Source organism: Ochotona curzoniae, unplaced genomic scaffold (assembly GCF_017591425.1).
Source record: "Ochotona curzoniae isolate NIBS_2020 unplaced genomic scaffold, NIBS_Ocur_1.0 scaffold_3890, whole genome shotgun sequence".
Lineage (NCBI taxonomy): Eukaryota > Metazoa > Chordata > Mammalia > Lagomorpha > Ochotonidae > Ochotona > Ochotona curzoniae.
Genome location: NW_024467115.1, coordinates 19,590,238 through 19,612,099, shown reverse-complemented (window position 1 = coordinate 19,612,099; position 21,862 = coordinate 19,590,238). Strand labels below are relative to the sequence as shown.

The following is a 21,862-nucleotide window of genomic DNA, read 5'->3' as shown; positions in this document are numbered from 1 at the left end:
TGTTGTGAGGCTTCCTCATGGAGCCCCGTCACTTCACTCTGACTGGCTGTCATCTTGGATTGCGTAGCTGACACTCTCCAGCTTTGCCTGCCTGCTTTGCGGGGATGGATCTACTTTTTCCTGAATGCTCTGTCCGCTAAACTCGCCAGCTTTCCCAAGAATGGGCTATTTTTGCATGTAAGAAGGGATCCATTTTCATCACTTTTACGATAGTTTGTGTACAGATTCATGGGTTACAAATATTTTTTCCCTTAAGACTTCTGGATGCTGCTTCATTGTTTTCTGATATTCAGTGTTAAAGCCTAAGTCTAGATTCGTGAATATTTATGAAGTGATCAATGCTTCTCTCCCACCTGCTCTTTCTGCCTTCTCTGTCCGGGAGTTGACTGCATCTGTGTCTTGTCCTTGCTGTTGTAAGTGCCGTGGCCGTGTATTGAAGGCTTGGGGACTTAGATTCCTGCAGTCTGAAAACTTGTGCCTTCAGCTTTGGGAAAGCTCTTCATTTTCTGCTCTTTTACTTCTGGTTACTTTAGGTTTTCTAGGTTAGTCCTCGTTTATCTGGTCTTGGATTTTAAGATTCACCTTCATTCTATCGCCTTCTGAAGAGATTTTTTTCCCTTTTTATTTTATTTTCTAGTATTTCTGTTGTACTTTGTATATTTCAAGACATCCTGTCTGTTTTTCATAGTGACCTCTTCTTGTTTTGTGATAAGAGTATTGTTGTAATCTATCAGAAGATACTAGGAGTCATTGCTTTTTCCCCCTGCACTATCTCTTCTAGAAATTTTCAGAGTTCTGGTGGTGGGGGTGTTTTAGTTTGAAAATGTGGCAGTTCTCTGTCATTCCATGTGTTTTCCTCAGTTGCTTGTAGATCTTAGGTAACCTGGAAGATCTCTGTGCTGACATGTTTGATTACATGTAGAAAAACATTGAAACATAGGAAAGGAGTTTTTGTTTCTGGTGAGGACTGTAGGAAAGTTTAAGTACTGTTTTATTTTACCATGAGCATATAAATTTTATAATGTTGAGATAATGAAGCTTTGTAGCTTTCAGTAGGTCTGAGTAAGTGTTCTTGTGCCAACAAGCACTGACTGCTCCTGGCATTCTTAGGTGGGTTAGGAACCTGATGGATGCACTCTGGGAGTCACAGCCCAGCTCTGGCTCGGTGTTCCTCCTTGGCAGGGAGCTGTGCTAGAGTGGACACTCCCACGGATATGCACAAGATTGTGTTAAACTTCTGAGAGGAAATTAAAATAGTGAGTCTTTCTTGAATGATGCCAGACTAATAGACTTCAGAATTTAGGTGTGGCAAATGATTCTGTGTGGAATTATCAGTTACTTATTTTAAAGATGGGAAGCCTACTTTACATAACATAGAACCGAGAAATGTCAACCCAACCCTAGTCATAGGTGAATTCTTTCAAATTTTTGTGGCACATCCAGTTCAAAACCTATTTGTGATATTTCAAACCGAAAAAAGACTTGCCAGATTAGTTTACAATGCCAGCATGACACCAACTTTAATACCTAATGAAGATTGTATTTTAAAGGTTTTATTTCCACTTTTTAGGTGAAAGGCAGAGACAGATTATCTCCTGTCCTCTGGCTTACTGACTCAGAGCCTTGACTCCCAGGGCTGGGGCCTGGATGGGAAGGCAGTCCAAGTCTCCCACGCGGCTGGCAAGACCCAATTTCCTTAAGCTATTCCCACTGCCTCCCAGGGTCCCACTTTGGCCAGAAGCTGACATCATGAGCCAAGACTCGGACTGGAACCCAGGCATGCTAATGTGGATTATGGGCCTCTTTAATCACTAAACTAAACTCATACTTGCAATTTTTTCAGTAGTCAACAACAAAGGAGGAGTGGGAAAACACCCAACTTGGTTTTCATTCCAAAAACATTACAGTCTAGTTGGATTTATTAATCTTAATGAACCATCTAGGAAAGAAAAATACAAGAGCCTTTCTAAGAATGGTAAACCCAAAAAACCATAAAAAGGGGAGAATAAGAAGGGCATAATTGTTTTTGTAATACTTGTAAAATCTTGTACTACTGAAAATATGTTGGAAAAGAGTGCTGCTCATGCCACAGACCTAGGAAACAGCAGCAGGTGCAGCAGCATCTGGCTTCTGCTGGAGTCTTCAGCTTCATCACTTCTGGTTCCATTCCCTACCCCGTGCAGTCACGCTCCCTGTTTCCCTGCCTGTTGAAGGCATGTCTTGAGGTAGGGTTGGTGCCCAATAGATTATCACAGAATGAATGATTTCCCTGACCACCGATAAGTAAATATTCATAATGTAATAAAACGTAAAGACTGACAACCACTTTAAAGGCAGTAGAGGCCATGTCAAGTACTTCTCAGGAAAAGAAATGTAAATGACTAACCAATATCAAACTTAATAAATACAAATTAAAACCTGATCCCCTTCTAGAATAATTCCTCCTCATCTCTCTCTCTCTTTTGAGTTTTGGAGTTGTCAATCAGCATTCTTGTAAAACCTTTTAATTAAGAGAGAGAGCACACTCTTCCTTTGATGCTCTCCAAAATACCTCCGATGGAGCCTAGGCACTGAGAAATCAATCAGCGTCTCCCACCCTGGCCAGGGACCTGTTTGGAGTCATCATCTGCACTTCCCAGTTTGCATTCATAGGAAGCTGGATTTAAAACATGGAGCTGGGACTTGAACCCAGGCACTCTGGTATAGGTTTTTGGCATCTCTGCTATTTTCTTAACCATTGTGCCAGAACCTGCCTCTACCAACTCATTTGCTTGTTTCTTCAGGTTACTTATTTATTGGGTCTGACATGATGGCTCAGTGGCTAAATCCTTGCCTTGCACACATCAGGTTCCCATATGGGTGTCAGTTCGTGTCTCAACTGCTCCACTTCCCATCCAGCTTCATGCTTGTAGCTAGCCTAGGAAAGCAGTGGATGATGGCCCAAAGATGTGGGACTCTGTACCTGTGTGGAAGAGTGGGAGGAAGCTCCTGGCTTTGGATCAACTCATCTCCAGTGGTTGTGGCCACTTGGGGAGTGAATCAGCAGATGGAAGATCTTTTTGCTCTCCTCTTTGTTAATCTGATTTCCCTTCCCAATAAAAATAAAATAAATATTTAAAAAATTAATTAATTAATTTGAAAGACAGAGTTCAGAAACAGAGGAGAGAGAATGTTACTGGTTCATTCCCCAACTGGGGCTGGACCAGCCGATAGCAAGAACCCAGAACTCCATCCTAGTTTGCAATGTGGGTGCCAGGGGCTTAGGCAAGTTTCACTGCTTTCCCAAACACATGAACAGAGAAGTTAGTTGAAGTGGAGCAGTTGAGATTGCAACTAGTGCCTGTACTGGTATTGTGAGTTGCCTGACTCTGCACCCCAACTTCGATCCTTACCAAAAGGTTTCTAATCATTCCTTGCATATCTCCCTTGATTGTGAATAAGCTTCTGTGATCTACTTGCCGATCTCCCTTTATATAACATATTCCTGACACTTGTTAGGTACTTTGTTTTATAAACAAAAAATGTTAACGTGAGCAGGGATACCCAGAGAGATGTGAGGGGGGTAGGAAAAGGTAAAGATGGGGCCAAAAGCCCAGGAAATGCTTGCACTGCCAGCAAGGCCCTGGGTGGCCTGCTTTTGTTGCCTCTCTTTTCCTCATGGGTTCTTCACTTGTTTCTAAACCTTCTTGCCCATTGAAATTTTCCCAGAAGTGTAGAAACAAGGCTTTCTTCTAGTACTGGTCAATCAAAACAAACAAATAAAAAAAAGAAACCCACCACAACAAAAACATAAAATGTTACCCTGTGTGTACTTAAGCAAGTGGTTATTGTCTCACTACATGGCTGAGTCACTGAAAGGTGCCTTTTTGTTCTGTTGCAAACTGTAATGACTCTTCAGACTGAACACCACAACATCAAGTCATTTTCTTCCTTTTGAGTGTTTTGAGGAAAATGAATAAGTATGCTCCTTTTTTAGCAGAATTTGTATTATTTCACAATATGTGACAAAAATATTTGATCTGTATTTTGTTTAAAGATAAATTTATCATGCTTATATAGTAGAAATACCTTCTAGCTTTTGCGGTGATTTCGTTTTTTGTTGTTGTTTTTTTTTTCTCATATATTTTTTATTGCATTTGATTTTACAACAACGTTTCTTAGGCTCTGATGTTCCCCATTCCCCTCCCCATGGTGATTTAGTTTTATAACCTTGAATCTTCGTTCTAGAGTCCGGTGCTTACATGTACTAGCCAGTCTCAGAATACTTGATGAAGTGGCTAGAATGCCTCAGTGTGTTTTCTTAGTTTTCATGATTAAAGAAAAAAGACAAGTGAGTCAACAATATAATCACATTAAATACAATTAAATACCAAATCAGAGAATGATCTCATCTGATAAAATTAGTAGAATATTGATATAGTTCAGAAATTATGTATTATGTAGCCAAAACTATATACTTTGTTTGCATACTTTAATGTATTCTCCTCAGCATTTTCTCATATTTTTATGACTGTTACTTTAAACGGTCATATAGTAAAGAAGCCCTGGTCACATGGCCCTGTTGCAGGTGCAGTGCTTATGACAGTCTAGATGGTATAATGTTTCAAAATGTAACTTTTACGAAAAAAAATTCCAATAAAATTGCTCATCACATGGATTTTGATAGGTTTTTTTTTTCCCCCAAATAAAAAGGTCATTTTTAATGGAAAACCTGTGCCTTTTGTTTCCCAAACATGATGCTGAAACTTGGGGAAATTGGTTTCATATTATTATATCTATATATTGAAAAAATATATTTTATTACCATATAGTGGATATATGTTTTAGAGATATTCTGAGCAAGGGGAATAGCTACTTATTTTTTGGGTAAAGAATTTCTATTATAAATCTTAATGTTAACATTGTGTCTGGTTTTTAATAGATTATGGAACTTTGTGGTGCCACAAGACTTGGATATTTTGGAAGAAGTCAATTCTACATTGCTTTGAAACTAGTAGCTGTTGCCCAATCTGGTTTCCCATTAAGAGTGGAGAGTATAAATACAGGTAAGTATAGAATATTCTGGCAAATATAATCAAAATAGTCTTCTAATTACCAATCAGATAAGGTTTGTAGAATTTTTTAGTGTTTCTAATTTAGGCAGTTATGACCTTGAATGAAATGTTAGGACTTTATTTTTACTAGCATCTTTCATGTGAAAATATTAGAAAAATATGTTTACCTTAAATGTCTTATAACTTGACAATTCCATGTCCTGCACATTTGATGATATGTATTTGTGTGTACACACAAATGTTATTTAATTGGCGGTTTTGGTGAATTCACTAAAAATTGCTTTTGCTCCAACCAGAAGTGAGAGAAATATTGTACAGGCAATGGTGCAGCCTCAGCATGGTATCACAGGAGGTGGAGACTGGTGAGCCATGAGCGGGGCTAGGAAGACCATTGTAGAAATCTAAAATAAGAAGCCAGACCTGGAAGTTGCTGGAGGAAGAGGCACAAGTGACTGCAAACAAGAGCTGTGTACCAACCACAATAAGTAAAATCAAATTGTAGACCTGTGGATGACAGAGCTTAGGAACCTGCCCTGAGGAGAAGAATCTCTTAACTGGAAGTACGGTGACAAAGAGCAAAAGAAGAGACAGAGGCACAATGAATATTGCTGAACATTCCCCTGCAAAGGAGCAAAAGCCTTTGCCACCCTCAGAGTTAACTGAGGTAGACATCGAGAAAAAGGGGATACAGGATTCAAAATACTTGTTATAAAGCTTCTTGTCAACAACGAGAAGCACGTAAAGCAGGCATTCAAAGAATTTGAGGAATATGTCACACAGGAAATGAATGAAGTGAAAGCTGATATATCAGAAATGAAGAGTACAGTGGAGCAAATTAAAAGCACAGAAGAGTCTTCAAAACAGAATGAGGGGGGCCCAGGACAATAGTGCAATGGTTAAGGTCCTAGCCTTGAATGCTCCAGGATCCCATATGGATGTCGGTTCTAATCCCGGCAGCACACTTCCCCTCCAGCTCCCTGCTTATGGTCTGGGAAAGCAGTTGAGGACGGCCCAAAGCCTTGGAACCCTGCACCCATGTGAGAGACCCGGAAAGAAGCTCCTGGCTCCTAGCTTCAGATTTGTGCAGCATTGGCCGGTGCGGTCACTTGGGGAGTGAACCATAGGACGGGAGACCTTGCTCTCTGTCTCTCCTCCTCTCTGTACATCTGCCTTTCCAATAAAATAAATAAATCTTAAAAAAAAAAAAAAAACAGAATGAAGGAGGTAGAAGAAAGAATCTCAGAATTGGAAGATATTTCCTGTAACCAGGAGGAAACAAACAAAACGCTAGAAGCAGAGCTGGGTCAAGCTAAAAAAAGTATTCAAGAATTTAAAGACACTATTAGAAGACCCAATATAGGAGTTATGGGAGTCCCCGAAGGTGCAGAGCTCTTTTCACAACTGTATTTAATGAAATAATGAGAGAAATTTTCCCTAATCTAGAGAAAGAATTGGGAAACAACATCCAGGAAAGGCACAGAACTCCCAATAGGCTTGACCAAAGGCAGTCTTTACCAAGACACATGATAATCAAGCTTTCTTCAACTGAACATAAAGAAAAAATCCTTAAATGTACAAGTGAAAAAAAATCAATTGACATATAAAGGAATGCCAATTAAACTCACAGGAGATCTCTCACAGGAAACTACAGGCAAGAAGAGAATGGAGTGACATATTCCAGATTCGAAAAGCAAAAGATTGTTGGTCCAGGAAAATATACCCAGCAAAGCTTTCGTTTTTTTTTTGAAAATGAAATAAAATTCTTCCACAGCAAAGTTAAAAGAATATGCCTCTTTCAAACCTGCCCTACAAATGATACTTAAAAATGTTTTGACAAAGATGAGAAGTAGCACCTACCAAACCAAAGCCAAATGCGAAGAACATCCCAGTAACATAACAACTGAAGACTAAATCAATGAATAACCCATGCTAACATGATAGGACCAAATTACCACCCATACATATTAACACTGACTGTAAATGGCTTAAACCCATCAGTCAAATGTCATAAATTAGTAGACTGGAAACATATCTCACCAAGAAAGATCAGCAGAAAGTGTATCATGAATTTTTATGATTTTTTTAAAAATTTTTTCTCTTCAAAACTCTTCTTCATTAAATACTTCACTGACTCATAGTTCATACCATAGCATCATTTTCTTCAGCAAAGGTTAATGATTTTCATGTCTTCAGCGACACATTTGTCATTCAGTAGCATGTTATTTAACTTGATGGCGTTTTTAATTTCTTTTTCTTCCTGATATTGATTTTGTTTTGTGGCTTTTCATTTAAGGGGATGTATAGTAACTGTGTAATTGAGGCTATCATATCCAGAGGTGAGGATATGGTATTCCTACTTCCAGATTAAAGATGGACTCCCAATGAAACTCTTTCCTATATCTTAACAATAGGAAGCTAGACTCTCTGCCATTGTCCATGCCTGCAGTGATGGGCATTTGACTGTTTATGAAGAAATATACTATAGTAATAATGTGTGGGAACTCAGTGGTGGAGGCAGGATTTGGGAAAGGTATAAGGGAAATCCCAGGGCCTATGGAACTATATCATAAACTAATAATAATAATAATAATAATAAAAGAAGTAAAAAAAATAGTATCACCTTATAGGTATAATTCTTTTCTGTTTGTGTTTTGAAAGATTTACTTTTTAAATTTTACTTGGAAAGTCATAGTTAAAGAGATAGGAGAGATCGTTCATCTGCCGGTTTAGTCCCCAGTGACTGCATCTGCCAGAGCCGGGGGCCAGGAGCTTGTTCCAGGTCTCCCATGTGAGTACAGGGGCCCAAGGACTTGGACCATTCTCCATTACTTTTCCAGGCCATAAACAGGGAGCTAGATGTGAAGTGAAGCAGCCAGGACATGAATCAACACCCTATGGGACCCTGGTGCCACAGGTAGAGGATTAGCCTATTATAACACCACATTGGTCCACAAGTGTCATTCTTTATAGGAAGAATTTGGTTTTTAGTTATTTATAGGCTTGTTTATGTGAAAGAATATGAAAGTTCTGTAAAAATAGACACATAAATGCAGAAGTTTCTGTCGTTGTCATAGGAAATATAGAAAGCGGGGCCAAAATTAGTATGTTGCTGCCTGTAATACCAGTATCCTATATGGGCACTGGTTCTAGTCCTGGCTGCTCCACTTTATTTATTTATTTATTTATTTATTTTACATTTTTAGTTTTTATACAATCCCATCCTGGCACCCCCAGCAGCCAACAGACTGCTGGAAGTTTTAACCCCCAGACCCCAAGTTTGCTCCCTCCCCAATCCCATCAACTGCGCAGTGATGGTGGCGAGTTCGGCCTGGGCCTACCCAGCTCTCCAGACCTCCCCCTTTGGTGTACTCACCATGAAGGGCTGGCTGCTCCACTTTTGATCTAGTTCCCTGCTAATGTGCCTGGAAAAGCAGTGGAGGATGACCCACGTCCTTGGGCCCCTAAACCCACAGAGGCGTCCCGGAAATTGTTTGTGGTTCCTAGCTTTTTCCTGGCCATTGCAGCTGCTTGGGGAGTTAAGCTGGTGAATGGAAGATTGCTTGTTTTTCCACCTTTCTGTAAGGCTGCCTTTCAAATAAACAAGAATAATATTTTTAAAAGGAAAAAAAAAACAAATCTAAGCTTTTTGTGTAACAATTTTTACAAATAAGATCCAGCTTTATATTGTGTGTCTGGATTGCATGCTTCCCAGAGCACAGAACTGACTTTCTTAGCAGGCCGTTTTGAATTCTTACCCATGTACATCCATGAGTATGAGGAGTCTTCAAAAAGTCATGGGAAAAACATGTACCAGGAAAAGGTGTATCTGGACTTCCTAAAATTTTTGTGTCCAATATGTACACCTTTTAATTCCAGTTTTTCCATAAGCTTGTTGAAGTACCTCAGCACTGAATCAGCTTGTTTCCCACTTCATGTGAAGATTCTGAAGATGGATGAAGGCGAGCCTACTACGGAGGGGTGTACATTTTCCTCTGAAAATGAGTTTGTGGCTGTATTGTTCTAGTCTAAAAGTATAAGTTAAGATTAACTTGCTGAGAAGTACTCAGTTGTTTTTTTTCCTTTCTGATTGAACAGAATGTAGAATATCTTTAAGAGAATCTAGATAAAGTATGGATTGAGAGAATGCTTTGGTCAATGACCTTTGTAGACTAAGAAAGGCAGTTTAAGGAATTTCTACATAAAAATGTGTAAATTACTCTAGTCTCAAGGTTATTGGCCCATTTGGTGGTTTACTTAGAGCTCTGGAATCTTGTTGTATAGAAACTCTTTTGGGTAAAAAGGAGTAAGCATTTGGCACAGCATGGAAGATGTCAGATCTCTGAATTCCATATTGGAATGCCTGGGTGCAAGCCCCCAGCTCCACTTCTAATTCTAGCTGCCTGATATTGTGAAATCAAAGCCAAGACCTTGGGTCCCTGCTGCCCATATGTGAGACCCAGATGGAGTTCCCAGTCCTGGCTTCTGGGTTGACCAGCCCTGTCTATTTCAAACGTTTGGAGAATGAACAGTTGAACAGCAAATAAAAGATCTCTGTCTTTGTTCTTCCTCGTAAATAGAATTTTAAGTAAAACAAGTTTCAGGGACTCTAATTTGACCATTTGAAATCTGAAGGGTGTAGAGATGACATAGAAAAAGTTTCAAAATTTGGAGCATTTTGGATCCAAATTGTCACACCAAGTAGTAACAATCAGTATAATGTAGGCAAATAATGTAAATTTGGAAAAACTCAGGAATCTAAAGCAGGTTGGTTTCTAAACATTCTGGATAAAGGACATTAATTTGTCATTATTTTTGTTTGACAGTAAAGGATCTTCCTTTGCCAAGGTTTGTTGCTTCAAAGAATGAACAGGAATCTCGTCATGCAGCCTCCTATTCTTCAGATTCTGAAAACCAGGGGTCATATTCTGGTGTTATTCCCCCACCACCTGGCAGGGGTCAAGTGAAAAAGGGATCCGTCAGCCTTGATGTGACCCAGTCTCGTCCACCTGCAGAGCAGCAGGTAAATCATGTGATGCAATTGTGACCAGATGTCCTGGTTGAGAATTTAATTTAGCACCAAGACATTTATTGATGCTATAGTAAATAAAAAAGGTTTCCTTAACATTCCTGGTCATGCCCTTTCCAGGAACCTGCCTCCCCAGTGGTTTCACCGCAGCAGTCCCCACCAGCCTCTCCACACGCGTGGCGGAAGCACAGCCGACATCCCAGTGGGGGCAGTAGTGAGAGGCCTCTGGCAGGACCCGGGCCTTTCTGGGCTCCCTTTGGTGAAGCACAATCAGGTATTTGGAGATACTTTAGATGTAGTAGTGATTTAGGTTTGCAAGTGGAAGGAAACCTAAAAATATTGTAGCTCTTAATTGTAAGGTAACTTAGAAAGAAGCAAATGCTAACCGTGGAACTATTCTAAGTTCATACACAGTTTTGAAAAGTGAGTTATATCTCTACTACTTGGGCAGAAATTTATCATACCAAATGATCTAATGCTAAAATGAGTAATTATTATTCCCCAGGATGTTAGGTATGTACGAGGATTATATAAATTTTAGTATTGACAAGGAGAGCATAAAATAATTTAAAAATTTCAATGAACTATAGTTTTAAAATTAAAACATTCTGTTGTTGTGATATTTCTTCAGAGTCAGAGTTTTACAGAAAGTTTTGAGATTAGAAGTACAATGGATTGGCACAGTTTTAGGAGTGAGTGTTTGCCCTGTCTCCCTTTAGGTCCTTCCACTGGTGATGCAGTGTGGTCTGGGCAGTCCCCTCCTCCGCCTCAAGAAAACTGGGTCAGTTTCGCAGATACTCCACCAACCAGTACTCTTTTACCCATGCATCCTGCTTCTGTCCAGGTGTGACATTTTATTGGTATTGCATTTTAGTTTGCTTCATTCAGAGTATTACTGCAGTTATTGTTTTTATATTTTACTGTTGCAAACTTGCTCTTTTTCTTTTATGAAAAACTGCAAAACTGTGATTTTTGTGCATTTTTTTTTTCAAGTGTGCTGTCATTGGAATGCTTTACTTAAGGGTTTGATTGATTTTGTTTCAATTTTTAGTTCCCCAGTAAAGTTTTTAAACGTTTCTGCATCTGGGAATAAGCTTGCTTGGCTTTCTTAGCACATTTCTCGTGACTTTGTGTTGCTTGCATAATTGATATCATTTTACATGTTTACATAATCATTGTGAAAAATCATATCCAGTAGCCTGATTGTAACAAATGTGTCGTTTGCTGACGCCTTCTTACATGTTGAATGTCCATATAAAGTAACTTTTACTTTCAAAGAAAAGTAACCGAGCAATCTTGGTCCATTTAATCATATAGATAGATATTGTAATGAGGAAAAAATGTTTCATTACAGGACCAGACAACAGTACGAACTGTAGCATCAGCTACAACTGCCAATGAAATTCGTAGGCAATCCAGTAGTTATGATGATCCCTGGAAAATAACAGATGAACAAAGACAGTATTATGTAAATCAGTTTAAAACCATTCAGCCTGATCTAAACGGATTTATTCCAGGTGAGTTTTTATAAACAGAAGTTCTTGATGGAAAAGGACAAAGTCTCAGTTTAATAGTCCCAAAGATATAGTTTCATTGGTCTTAGATTTTAATTGTGAAAGATGATTCTCAAATTATTTGTGTTAAATGGTTTATCAATCACTGGAGACCAGAAACATGACACTTTCCCTATGAAAAGTCTTGAGACTCTTAACCTTGCATTCTACCCTTTGATCTAAAAGTTCAGAATAATATTAAACAGAACTGTTTTAATATTTCAGGATCTGCAGCTAAAGAATTTTTTACAAAATCAAAACTTCCTATTCTTGAACTTTCTCATATTTGGTAAGTGTGATATGTCATTAGTTGGGTAATGTGGGTTAATCCAAAGGAGATTACAGCATATACATTACGGAAACTTAAGCCATTAGACTGCCTCAAGAATGTTTTGATGACCCCAGTACTACCTTGAAGTAGCCAGCTTTTCTCTCATACTGTAGCAGTTAGTAACACTGGTAACGGTGCATGTTTGTAATGTGCTAAAATTTTTAAAGCAATATTAGCATTACGTGTGAAATAAAACCTAGGTTGTTTATACATGGTTATGTTTACTCATTCGATTTTTATCAGGCTTAATAAGTCCAAGCCGTAAGTTTGAAAAGCATAGTTATTGCTTCTTTTTATTTATTAATTTTTTGAAGGTCTATTTATTTGAAAGACAATGAGAGAGAGAGAGAGAGATCTTATGTTCCCTGGTGGATTGCCCAAATGGCCGCAATAGGCAGAGCTGGGCTGACCCAAAGCCCGGAGCCTCTTTCAAGTCTGCGTTGTGGTTGCAGGGCTCCAAGGACTTGAGCCATCTCTCACTGCTTTCCCAGGTGTATTAGCAGGAAGTTGAATCAGAAGTGAAGCAGCTGGGACTTGAACTGGTATGCACATGGGATGCCAGTCCCACAGGCAGTGGCTTCCCAGCTTTGCCATAACACCAGCCTCAGTACCTTTGAAACATAAAGTATTAACACTTGGAATAGCTGCAATCAGATGAATACATATATTTATAGTTTATATTACTATATAGTCTTAGTTATTTTGTTGTTAAATTTTTAATAACATGAACTGTTAGCATATGATGTAGAATTAAAACAGAAAGATCAGGATATACATGCTCTATGTAGTTTAAAGTGGCAATATAAAAGTGGTGACCTCTGCATCTAGAAGGTGGCATTGACAGTTCAGTGGGGCAGTTTTATTTTATATCAAGCTTTGTAGTGCTCTTTGAAGCTTAAAATGTATACTACTGAATATTTGTAAAACAAAATGTTTTAAAATTTAATGTCTTATACCTTACTTTAAATGCTTTGTATATGAGGTCTTTGTGTGTGTGTGTGAATTTAATTACTAGGGTTTTGGGGCATTTTATAAAGGTTTTCAACCATAGAGGAAAATTGAAAGAGTCACACACATGATCACCTGTATACCAAACATCTGGATTCTGTATTTTATTATTGGTTAAATTATACAACTTTATATGAGATTTTCAGATTTACTGAATCTGCATTTTTGAGTGAGAAAGTAATTTATTTTTCTTTTCTTGAGAAATGCAGGAATTCAGCTTACGATGTGGCAATATTCATAGTAGGTTTGTTTCTAGGGAACTCTCAGACTTTGATAAAGATGGTGCACTGACCCTTGATGAATTCTGTGCTGCTTTCCATCTGGTGGTGGCCAGGAAGAATGGCTATGACTTACCAGAAAAGCTCCCCGAAAGCTTAATGCCCAAACTGATTGATTTGGAAGATTCAGCAGGTAAGACTGGAAGCCACTAAGCATTAACACTTGATTCTGGAAGTTAAATCAAGAAAGATGCTAAGACTTAGCTTAATAGTGTGGCCATTTCATCAAGCACATTGATTTGCCATAAGAATAGATGTATAAGCAGAATTTTAATGTCTTTTTCAGTCACCTTTTACAAATAAAGTTTAAGTTTCATGTTTATACTTGCAACTTGTTGGGTTTTGAAGAGTTTTAATTGCAGTATAGTCGTCTTTTTTTTTTCCCCCTGTGTAACATACCTTCTGTTTAACTTAATTTGTTGAAAAGAATTACCTGATTCCTCATTATGTCTTTGCAGTTGCAAAGTTTTTCTTTAGGACACAAACTCTTTTCTGGAGCCTTTAAAGTAATCTGGGAATTTGTGTTTGATTATAGATAATGCTATTTTCTTAACAAGAACACTTATGTTCTTATTTACTAGTAGCTCTCTTTTAAAGAAAAAACAATGTCAAGGCTAAAATTATATTGGTTTTCTTAAGTTCCAGATGAACAAAAGGAAGTCTGATATTAAGTTCTTAATGAGCCTTTTTAAAACCCAGTGACTATCTTGGTTTTAATATATGAAATATGTATATAAATATACAAATTCTCTTTTCGGTACAATGATAGAGATCTTAATTCTTTTAAAGGGGAAGTTACAACCCCGTTTGTCTGTCATAAGAGCAGGTGTATCAGGCAGCATCCCTTTAACAGAAATGTTTATGCTATGACTTTATTACCTTAATTATACAGATGGAGTCATATACATGAAATTACTGTCAGGAAGAGGCAAGAATTTGAATGTGCTTCTAGTTTTGCTAATTAATTAGCCTGTGTCCGTGGGCAAATTCTAACCATTTACTGTTCTTATATATGAAATATGCATTGTGTGCCATTCATATTTTAACACCTGAATTGCACACTGAATTTTACCAATAGGTTCATTTTTACAGTGTACCTTTAATTTTTTTTTTTTTTTTTAGCATTTTTCTAGGAGAAGCCTATGGTTTTGTGATCATTCCAGATCTCAGTCTTGAACTGAAGTATGAAATACTTGTTAAGTAACTTTGCTTCATGTGCTTTGATTTGGTACTTAAGAAGAAAAAAAGGCATACTTTGTATAGCTAATCTGAGATGAAATTATGGAACTCCTTATGCTTTCAGTATCGTCATTTTGAAAATGGGGCTTTGTGTGTATAAAGTTTAATAGCTTTGTTATAATCTTTTGAAAACTGATAGCATGGTAATGCAAGAAAATAATTTAAATCAAACTTAGTCCTTTTTTAAAAAAGATTTTTTTTTTCACTGTAAAGTCAGGGTATCAGAGAGAGATCTTCAGTCCATTGGTTAACTCCTCAAATGGCTGCATTAGCCAGAGCTCTTCCTGTGTGAGGCTGGAAACCAAAAGCTCCTCTGGGTGTCTCATGTGAATGCAGGAGCCTCAGCCTTTCCGCTGTCCTCCTGTGCTTTCCCTGGCCTGTTGCACGGAGCTGTGTCAGAAGTGAGCAGCTGAGACCTGAACCGGTGCCCCCATTGGAACGCAGGTGCCAGAGGTGAAGCATTAGCCTGCCACAACATTGTGCTCCAAACTTATTTTTTATTTTTTTTAAAGTGTTAGTTTGTACTTGAAAGGCAGAGAGATGGGAACGTTGCGTGCATTGGTTAACTTCCCAGATGCCCAGCTGGTTCTAGACTAAACTGATGGGCAAGCTGGGAACTCCTGTGGGCGGCAGGGCGACAGGAATTAGGGTGCTGGAACCTGCACCACTGCTGCCATGATGCCCTTAGGAGGAAGGCTGCTATGGGAAGTGGAGCCATGACTCCAGGCATGCCAGAATGGATTGGTTTTTTTTCTTTCTTTTAAGATTTATGATTTTAAGATTTTTTAAGGTTTATTTTTTATTGCAAAGGCAGATTTAGAGAGAGGATGAGGAAAAGAAAGATCCGTCTGCTGCTTCACTTTCCAAGTGGCCACAATGGCCAAAGCTGAGCCAATTAGAAGCCAGGAGCCAGGAACTTCTTCTGGGTCTCCATGTGGGTCCAGGATCCCAAGGTTTTGAGCCGTCCTCTACTGCTTTCCCAGGCCACAAGCAGGGAGCTGGGTGGGCTGCCGGAACACAAACCAGCCCGATTGGGATCACAGCACATATAAGGCAAGGATTTAGCTACTAGGCTACTGCACTGGGTCCCCACATGGTATCTTAACCATGGTGTTCAAATATTTGTCCAAAGCTTAAGCTTTTTTCTTCTTGTAGAGACTTAACTTGATTTGGCCATCTGTTACATTGAGATCCAGAAAACTGCTTTTAACATGTAATAATTGGACTTGTTTTTCCTTTATGCAATTTAAATAAGATCAGTTTCCTTGTAAACTTCTTTGTTTACAAATAATTTCTTTTCTGGGCATTTGTGGTTTTGTCCAATTTTATATCGATAGTACTATTTGCCTATGTGTAATGTATTGTTGCACTGTAATTTTAAAGGTATCAAATTTTAGGCAATTTTTTCTTCATCTTGACATAACATGTAGTTTTTAAATAGAACTTATTATAAGCAATTCAACCACACAGTGTCACATACAAATTTGCTTTGTAAGTGAAAATTTTTGTAATACTGTTTTTTTTTTTTTAAGATTTGTTTTTATTGCAAAGGCAGATGTACATAGAGGAGACAGAGAGAAAGATCTTCTATTAATTCACTCCCTAAGTGGCTGCAACAACCAAAGTTAAGCCAATTCAAAGCCAAGAGGCAGGAGCTTGTTCCAGGTCTCCCGCACGGGTGCAGGATCCTAAGGCTTTGGGCCGTCCTTGACTGCTTTCCCAGGCCACAAGCAGGGAACTGAATGGGCAGTGGAGCTGCTGGGATTAGAACCGGTGTCCATATGGGATCCCAGTGCATACAAGGTGAGGATTTTAACCACCAGACCACCATACCAGGCCCCTGCAATACTATTTTTGGAGGGTGGGGTACAACCTAACCAATTGTTTGATTTTACCTATCATAAACTTGAGGTTCATGTCTGAATATAGACTTTATCTTTTGATGCTTTGGGTCAGTCAGTATTTATAAAACATTGTAAGTAGCTTTATTTTTAACAGTTTTAAGTTGAGGGAAAAATTCTCAGATAGTGTTCTGGGTGAGTAGAATTTTGCTCGAGTATCTGCTTGCTTATAGAGCTTTCTAACTGGGCACAGGTGGTTGCTGTCTTCTCATGGCATCACTCATGCTTGCTGTGTTTATGTATCATACTGGTAGTGCCCTAGAGACACTGCCGTGTGCCAGGCATGTACTAAATTGCTCAGTAGACAGTCATTGGATGAAGTAATGCTAAATGTATGCCATTTAAAAGTACATTTTTTTCTGCATATTTTTCTGCCTTTGAAAATACAAAATCTTAGATTTGTAATGTTGGAACATAATACAATGTGACTCGACAAGTATTCTAACAGATACCTATTAGAGACAGATGGGTAGCAGTTGTGACTTGAATTCTAGGCTTTTCTAGGCATGCAATCATGGAGGGGTTAATATGGATCTTCTTAATAACTCATTTAAACAGATTTATCATGGGATTAACTATTAGATAACAGAACAACTAAAGATCATAAGCAGAAGTAATTAAATAGAGCTGAGTCAATGTATTTATAGCAGCAGCAGTGACTTTGGTAGCTAAAGTAAATAGAAAGGGAAATTTGGGTTCTGTTATAAAGGAAAGCATACAAAATTGGCAGAATTTGTTTCTGAAGATGAATTTTTTAAAAAGAATGTGTATCTTAGAAAAGCTGACCGATTCCACAGTGATACTTTTTTCTCACTGGAAAACATATTGACATGCTCTGTATCTTAAATTCATTTTCCAAAGAATCTTACCTTTTGTAACAGAGTTGGCACTTTATTTTCAGATTGATACACAGCTTTGTCTTAAACTGAGCTACCCACCTGTGGTTAGACAGCAGCTAGATTGATTTTATTCCTTGTTTCTTAGTACTTAGCAGCATACACATGGAGTATGTATATTTACTTTTCTGCTTTTATGTATTTCCTTGTTTATTTTAATCTGAGAGCAGAGAGAAAGAGAAGCAGAAGTTTCTCAGCCCCTGGCTCACTCCCCAGGTGGCTGCAGAGGTTGAGGGTCTGAAGCCAGGAGCCAGGAACTCAGTGCACAGATCTGACTGAGTCACTGCTCTGCTTGTCAGCCAGAGCTGAGGCTGCACTTGGGTAACTGAACTGGGATGCAGCCATGCTAATGGTTGCCTGGACACCCAGTAGAAGCCACCAGGCCACACTCCTGCTCCTTCTTCAACATTAAAGGAAAAAAAGTATTTTGTGTTTGAGAGAGATCGATCAAGAACTCGTGGTTAATTCCCTAAATGTCCACAACATCCAAGGGCAGGCCAAGCCAGTTGCAGGAGGAGATTCCCGTTCTGGAACTGAGTACTCGAGCCATCACCAGCTGCCTCCCGTGGAGTCTAGTTAACAGGAAACTGGAATTGAACGTGAAGCTGAAACTCAAACCACGCTCGGATGTGAGATGCGGACATTCCAGATGGCATTTTAATTGCTGTCCCAAACGACCACCCTGCATTTTTGAGTGATTAAGTGACTGAGCTGCTGTTTTCTTTTTTCTTTTTTCTTTTCTTTCTTTTTTTTTTTTTTTTAAATTTTGACAATGAGCTGCTGCTTTCTATGTCCACATCATACTGCTTATTTCAGCAGCTCAGCAGTGTCTGGGATGTGGAGTGAGGGGAAAGGAGGATGTGTTTCTTTTCTCTGCTTTATTATAAGCATTCTTTTGAAACAGATGAGGGTGTCTGTGTCATTGTTTTATAGGGTGCCATAGCATACACCCTGTGACGCCTGAGAGGAACTTCCAGCAGGAATGTTTGTAGAAGTCAGTCAGGGAAGAGAGCTCTGCACAGGGCACTGTGAATTCAGGCTTGAGACTACAATGGGAAAAGCAAATCACTGTTAAATATCTATTCTATTTATGCAAAAATGTTTAGCCTATGAAAACCTACATTGTGTTGGATACCTTTTCCATCATCAGTACACTGTCTCATTCTTTATAATATTCATCATATCATATATATGTTTTAGTTTTACTGGTTTCTTATTGATGGATTATTTTCTGTCCTGACCTTTAAAACAATGCTGTACTAAGTACAGGTTCTCCCTTCCTCTCTGTGTGTATAACACTAGGGTCATTTCTTTCAGGATAGTTGGGTATTGCAGATAGCAAAACAGTACAGTTGAATTACAAATACTGACAAGGATGTGCCATTAATGAAATTGGTCATGCTAATTAGAACTACTCAAATGCTGGCAAAGACTTTGGCCAGACAAATCTAGATCATCCCTAAAAGAGAAAAACTACACGAGAATGGTAGGAGAGAAAGATACCTTTCATTTGTGCTGGTTTACTCCTCCCAAATACAACAGCCAGGGCTGTGCCAGGTCAAAACTGGAAACTGAAAACTTCAGGTATCCCGTTTGGGTGAAGTGGAAGTCGTGTTCCTGGGAATCAGGCTGACTCTTGATACAGGATGCAGGCATCCTCAGCAGGGGTGACCTGCCGCACCATGACGTCTGTCTTAGAACTTAGTTTTTAGGTTTTGGTGCATACAGTAATACTCAAAGTGTTCTAAATTAAGTTTTTTTTTTTTTAATTAAAAGAATCTAAATAAACTTTAAATTCTGTTGTCTCTATATGTTTTTTGTTTTGTTTTTTTGTTAAGATTTATTTTATTTCTTTGAAAGGCAGAGTTACAGAGAAGGAGCACGAGACAGAGATCTTCCACCTGCTTGTTCATTCCCAAAATGGCTGCAACTGCCAGGACTGGGCCAAGTCAAAGTAAGGAGCCAGGAGCCTCCTCCATGTCTTCCACATGGGTATAGGGGCCCAGGTACCTGGGCTGTCGTCTGCTGCTTTCCCAGGTTACCGGCAGGAACCTGAATTGGAAGTGAAGCAGCTGAAAACTTAGGCTGGCATTCATATGCGATTTTAGTGTTGCAGTCAGAGGTTTAAGCTGATAGGCCAGCCCTTAATGAAGTGTTGATGTCTTTCTGCCTATGCCTGTGCTTATCCCTGTCTAAGTATGAATGAAAAAATTACCATTGGTAGTCTTTTTAAAGACTGAAAGATCATCCAAATTCACTTATTTTTTTTATTTTTAATACTTTTTATTTCAAGAATAATGTTAATGTTCCAAACTAGGTAGAAGTTATAGTTGCTTTTGCCTTGATGAAGCTATTAAATGAGATTAGAACCTTGACCCTTCAGGCCTGGTGCAGTAGCCCAGTGGCTAAAATCCTCACCTGCATGCTCCAGGATCCCATATTGATACCAGTTTGTGTCCTGGCAGCCCTGTTACCCATCTAACTTCCTGCTTGTGCCCTGGGAAAGCAGTAGAGGACAGCCCAAAGTGTGGGCGACCAGGAAGAAGCTCCAGGCTCCTGACTTCAGATGGGCTCAATTCCAGCTGTGGTGACCACTTGGGAAGATCTTCCTCGCTGCCTCTCCTCCTCTCTGTAACTCTGTATATCTGACTTTCAAAAATAAAAAAATAAAACAGCCTTGACCTTTCACAATCAAAAGCTTTCTGGGGCCCGGCGCGGTGGCGCAAGTGGTTAAAGGTCCTCGCCTTGCACCCCCGGGATCCCATATGGGCGCCGGTTCTAATCCCGGCAGCCCCGCTTCCCTTCCAGCTCCCTGCTTGTGGCCTGGGAAAGCAGTCGAGGACGGCCCAAAGCTTTGGGAACCTGCACCCGCGTGGGAGACCTGGAAGAGGCTCCTGGCTTCGGACCGGCATAGTATCGGCCCGTTGCGCTCACTTGGGGAGTGAATCATCGGACGGAAGATCTTCCTCTCTGTCTCTCCTCTCTGTATATCCGCCTTTCCAATGAAACAATAATAAAAATAAATCTTAAAAAAAAAAAAAAAAAAAGCTTTCTGGATTTTTTTGCTGCTTGAAACCAAAATTAGTTTTAAATCACACAACTTTGGGATATGTATAATTGTTTCTGATGTACAACCTTATAATAATAAAAAATAAAGCTGTTTAAGAAAAGGATTATTCAGCAGACATAAGAAATCTTTTGGAAATTCATGGAGAATGTGTATTGTAAAAAAACGTGCATAGAGTTCCAAAAATGTTTTGCATGAAAATAAACTTTTAGTTCTAATTTTCCATGAAATTTATGAAATACTCTCATTGTTCTACACTGAATCTCTGAATTTGCCATATTCTTTAAAGGACCAGTTTTCATAAACCTAGAATAAAGCTGGAATTAAGTTGAATGTTAGCATGGTCATACCGAATTGTCTCTTCTTACGTATGGGAATAGTTGCTTCTTCTTATATGGAAATATTTTTATAAAGTAGTCCTGGGCGGGAGGATAACTGTCACAAGTGATTTGGCCTGTGTTCTTTTTCCACCCTGATGCTCCGAGGGTGTTGGGGGCTGAGCAGAGCCCTCAGGTGCAATGCAGGATCGCAGCCGGAGACCAGGTTGTGCGCTGTGTTGGGCCAGAGGAAAGCTGCAGCTGCTGCCAGAAGGGTGCAGTCTAAAGCTCTCTGCCAGGGTGTTGATAGAACAAGGTAGACAGGTCAGGGGGAGGAGCAAGAGCCATCATTTTATTTCCACAGAAAGCCAAACTATCCAATGAGAAAGTTGCCGCAACTATTTATTATTAATTATATTTTCATTACTTCTCTAAGATAATTTGGAGTTTTTCACTTAATAGTATCTGAAACATTCCTACCTGTTACTGGTTTTTAACTCCCCTGACATGTTCTTTGAAATTTACAATTTACAAATTTACAATTTACAATTCCTGATCTCAGGAAACAGCATGTTCTTTGGCTAGGCCAAGGCCGGGAACCTGGAGCTCAGCTGGGTCTTAAGTACGGGCCGCTCGCATCCTACTGCTCGAGCCATCAGGTAGTGTTCTAGGCTGTGTGTTCACAGGACGCTGGCCTTGGAAGCAGACTGAGGTGCCTGTCCAGGCTCTCTGTTACGGTGCACAAAATTCCCAATGCAGTGTCTTAACTGTTGAGCTTCATTGCGAAAATACAGGACTAAGAAAGAAACAATTCCTGATCTCGGGAAACAACAATTAATGAAAACACACAGTGTGATTTAATTATGAAAGTGTGATATCAGAGTGATCCAAAAGGAATAGTTCTTAGTCATGTAACATAACGGGTAGAAGGAAAGTCTAGAAACTTTTCAAACTATCAATAGTTGAGGTTTTATGAAAATGATAGTAAGGGAGAATGAGTTTGGAAGAGTAAAAAGAAATTAAGAAATAATTGAATTTTAATGCTAAAAGTTAGATTTGAATAGATTGAAAAGTTGACAGCTGTAGTTTGCTAACATTGAATGTCAGATATCTTCCTGGTGGAGAAACTTGGATGCTGTTTTGTTCGGTTTGTCCTTGGTGAGACAGAGATGGCAACAAATAATGCAATCAT

The 21,862-nt window shown here is 39.0% G+C and overlaps 1 protein-coding gene across 6 annotated transcripts in view; it reads left to right on the top strand.

Annotated features, from left to right (window-relative positions):
* Positions 1–21,862, top strand: part of REPS1 (RALBP1 associated Eps domain containing 1) — an 80,235-nt gene that overhangs the window by 34,635 nt on the left and 23,738 nt on the right. For 5 of the 6 annotated variants that reach the window (XM_040965501.1, XM_040965500.1, XM_040965499.1 and 2 more), the window contains exons 2-8: positions 4,922–5,045; positions 9,878–10,074; positions 10,201–10,354; positions 10,800–10,924; positions 11,435–11,597; positions 11,859–11,922; positions 13,229–13,383. In XM_040965501.1, the coding sequence (XP_040821435.1) occupies positions 4,922–5,045; positions 9,878–10,074; positions 10,201–10,354; positions 10,800–10,924; positions 11,435–11,597; positions 11,859–11,922; positions 13,229–13,383 (982 nt within the window). The remainder of the gene's footprint in view (positions 1–4,921; positions 5,046–9,877; positions 10,075–10,200; positions 10,355–10,799; positions 10,925–11,434; positions 11,598–11,858; positions 11,923–13,228; positions 13,384–21,862) is intronic. The other variant, XM_040965498.1, reaches the window with a different exon arrangement.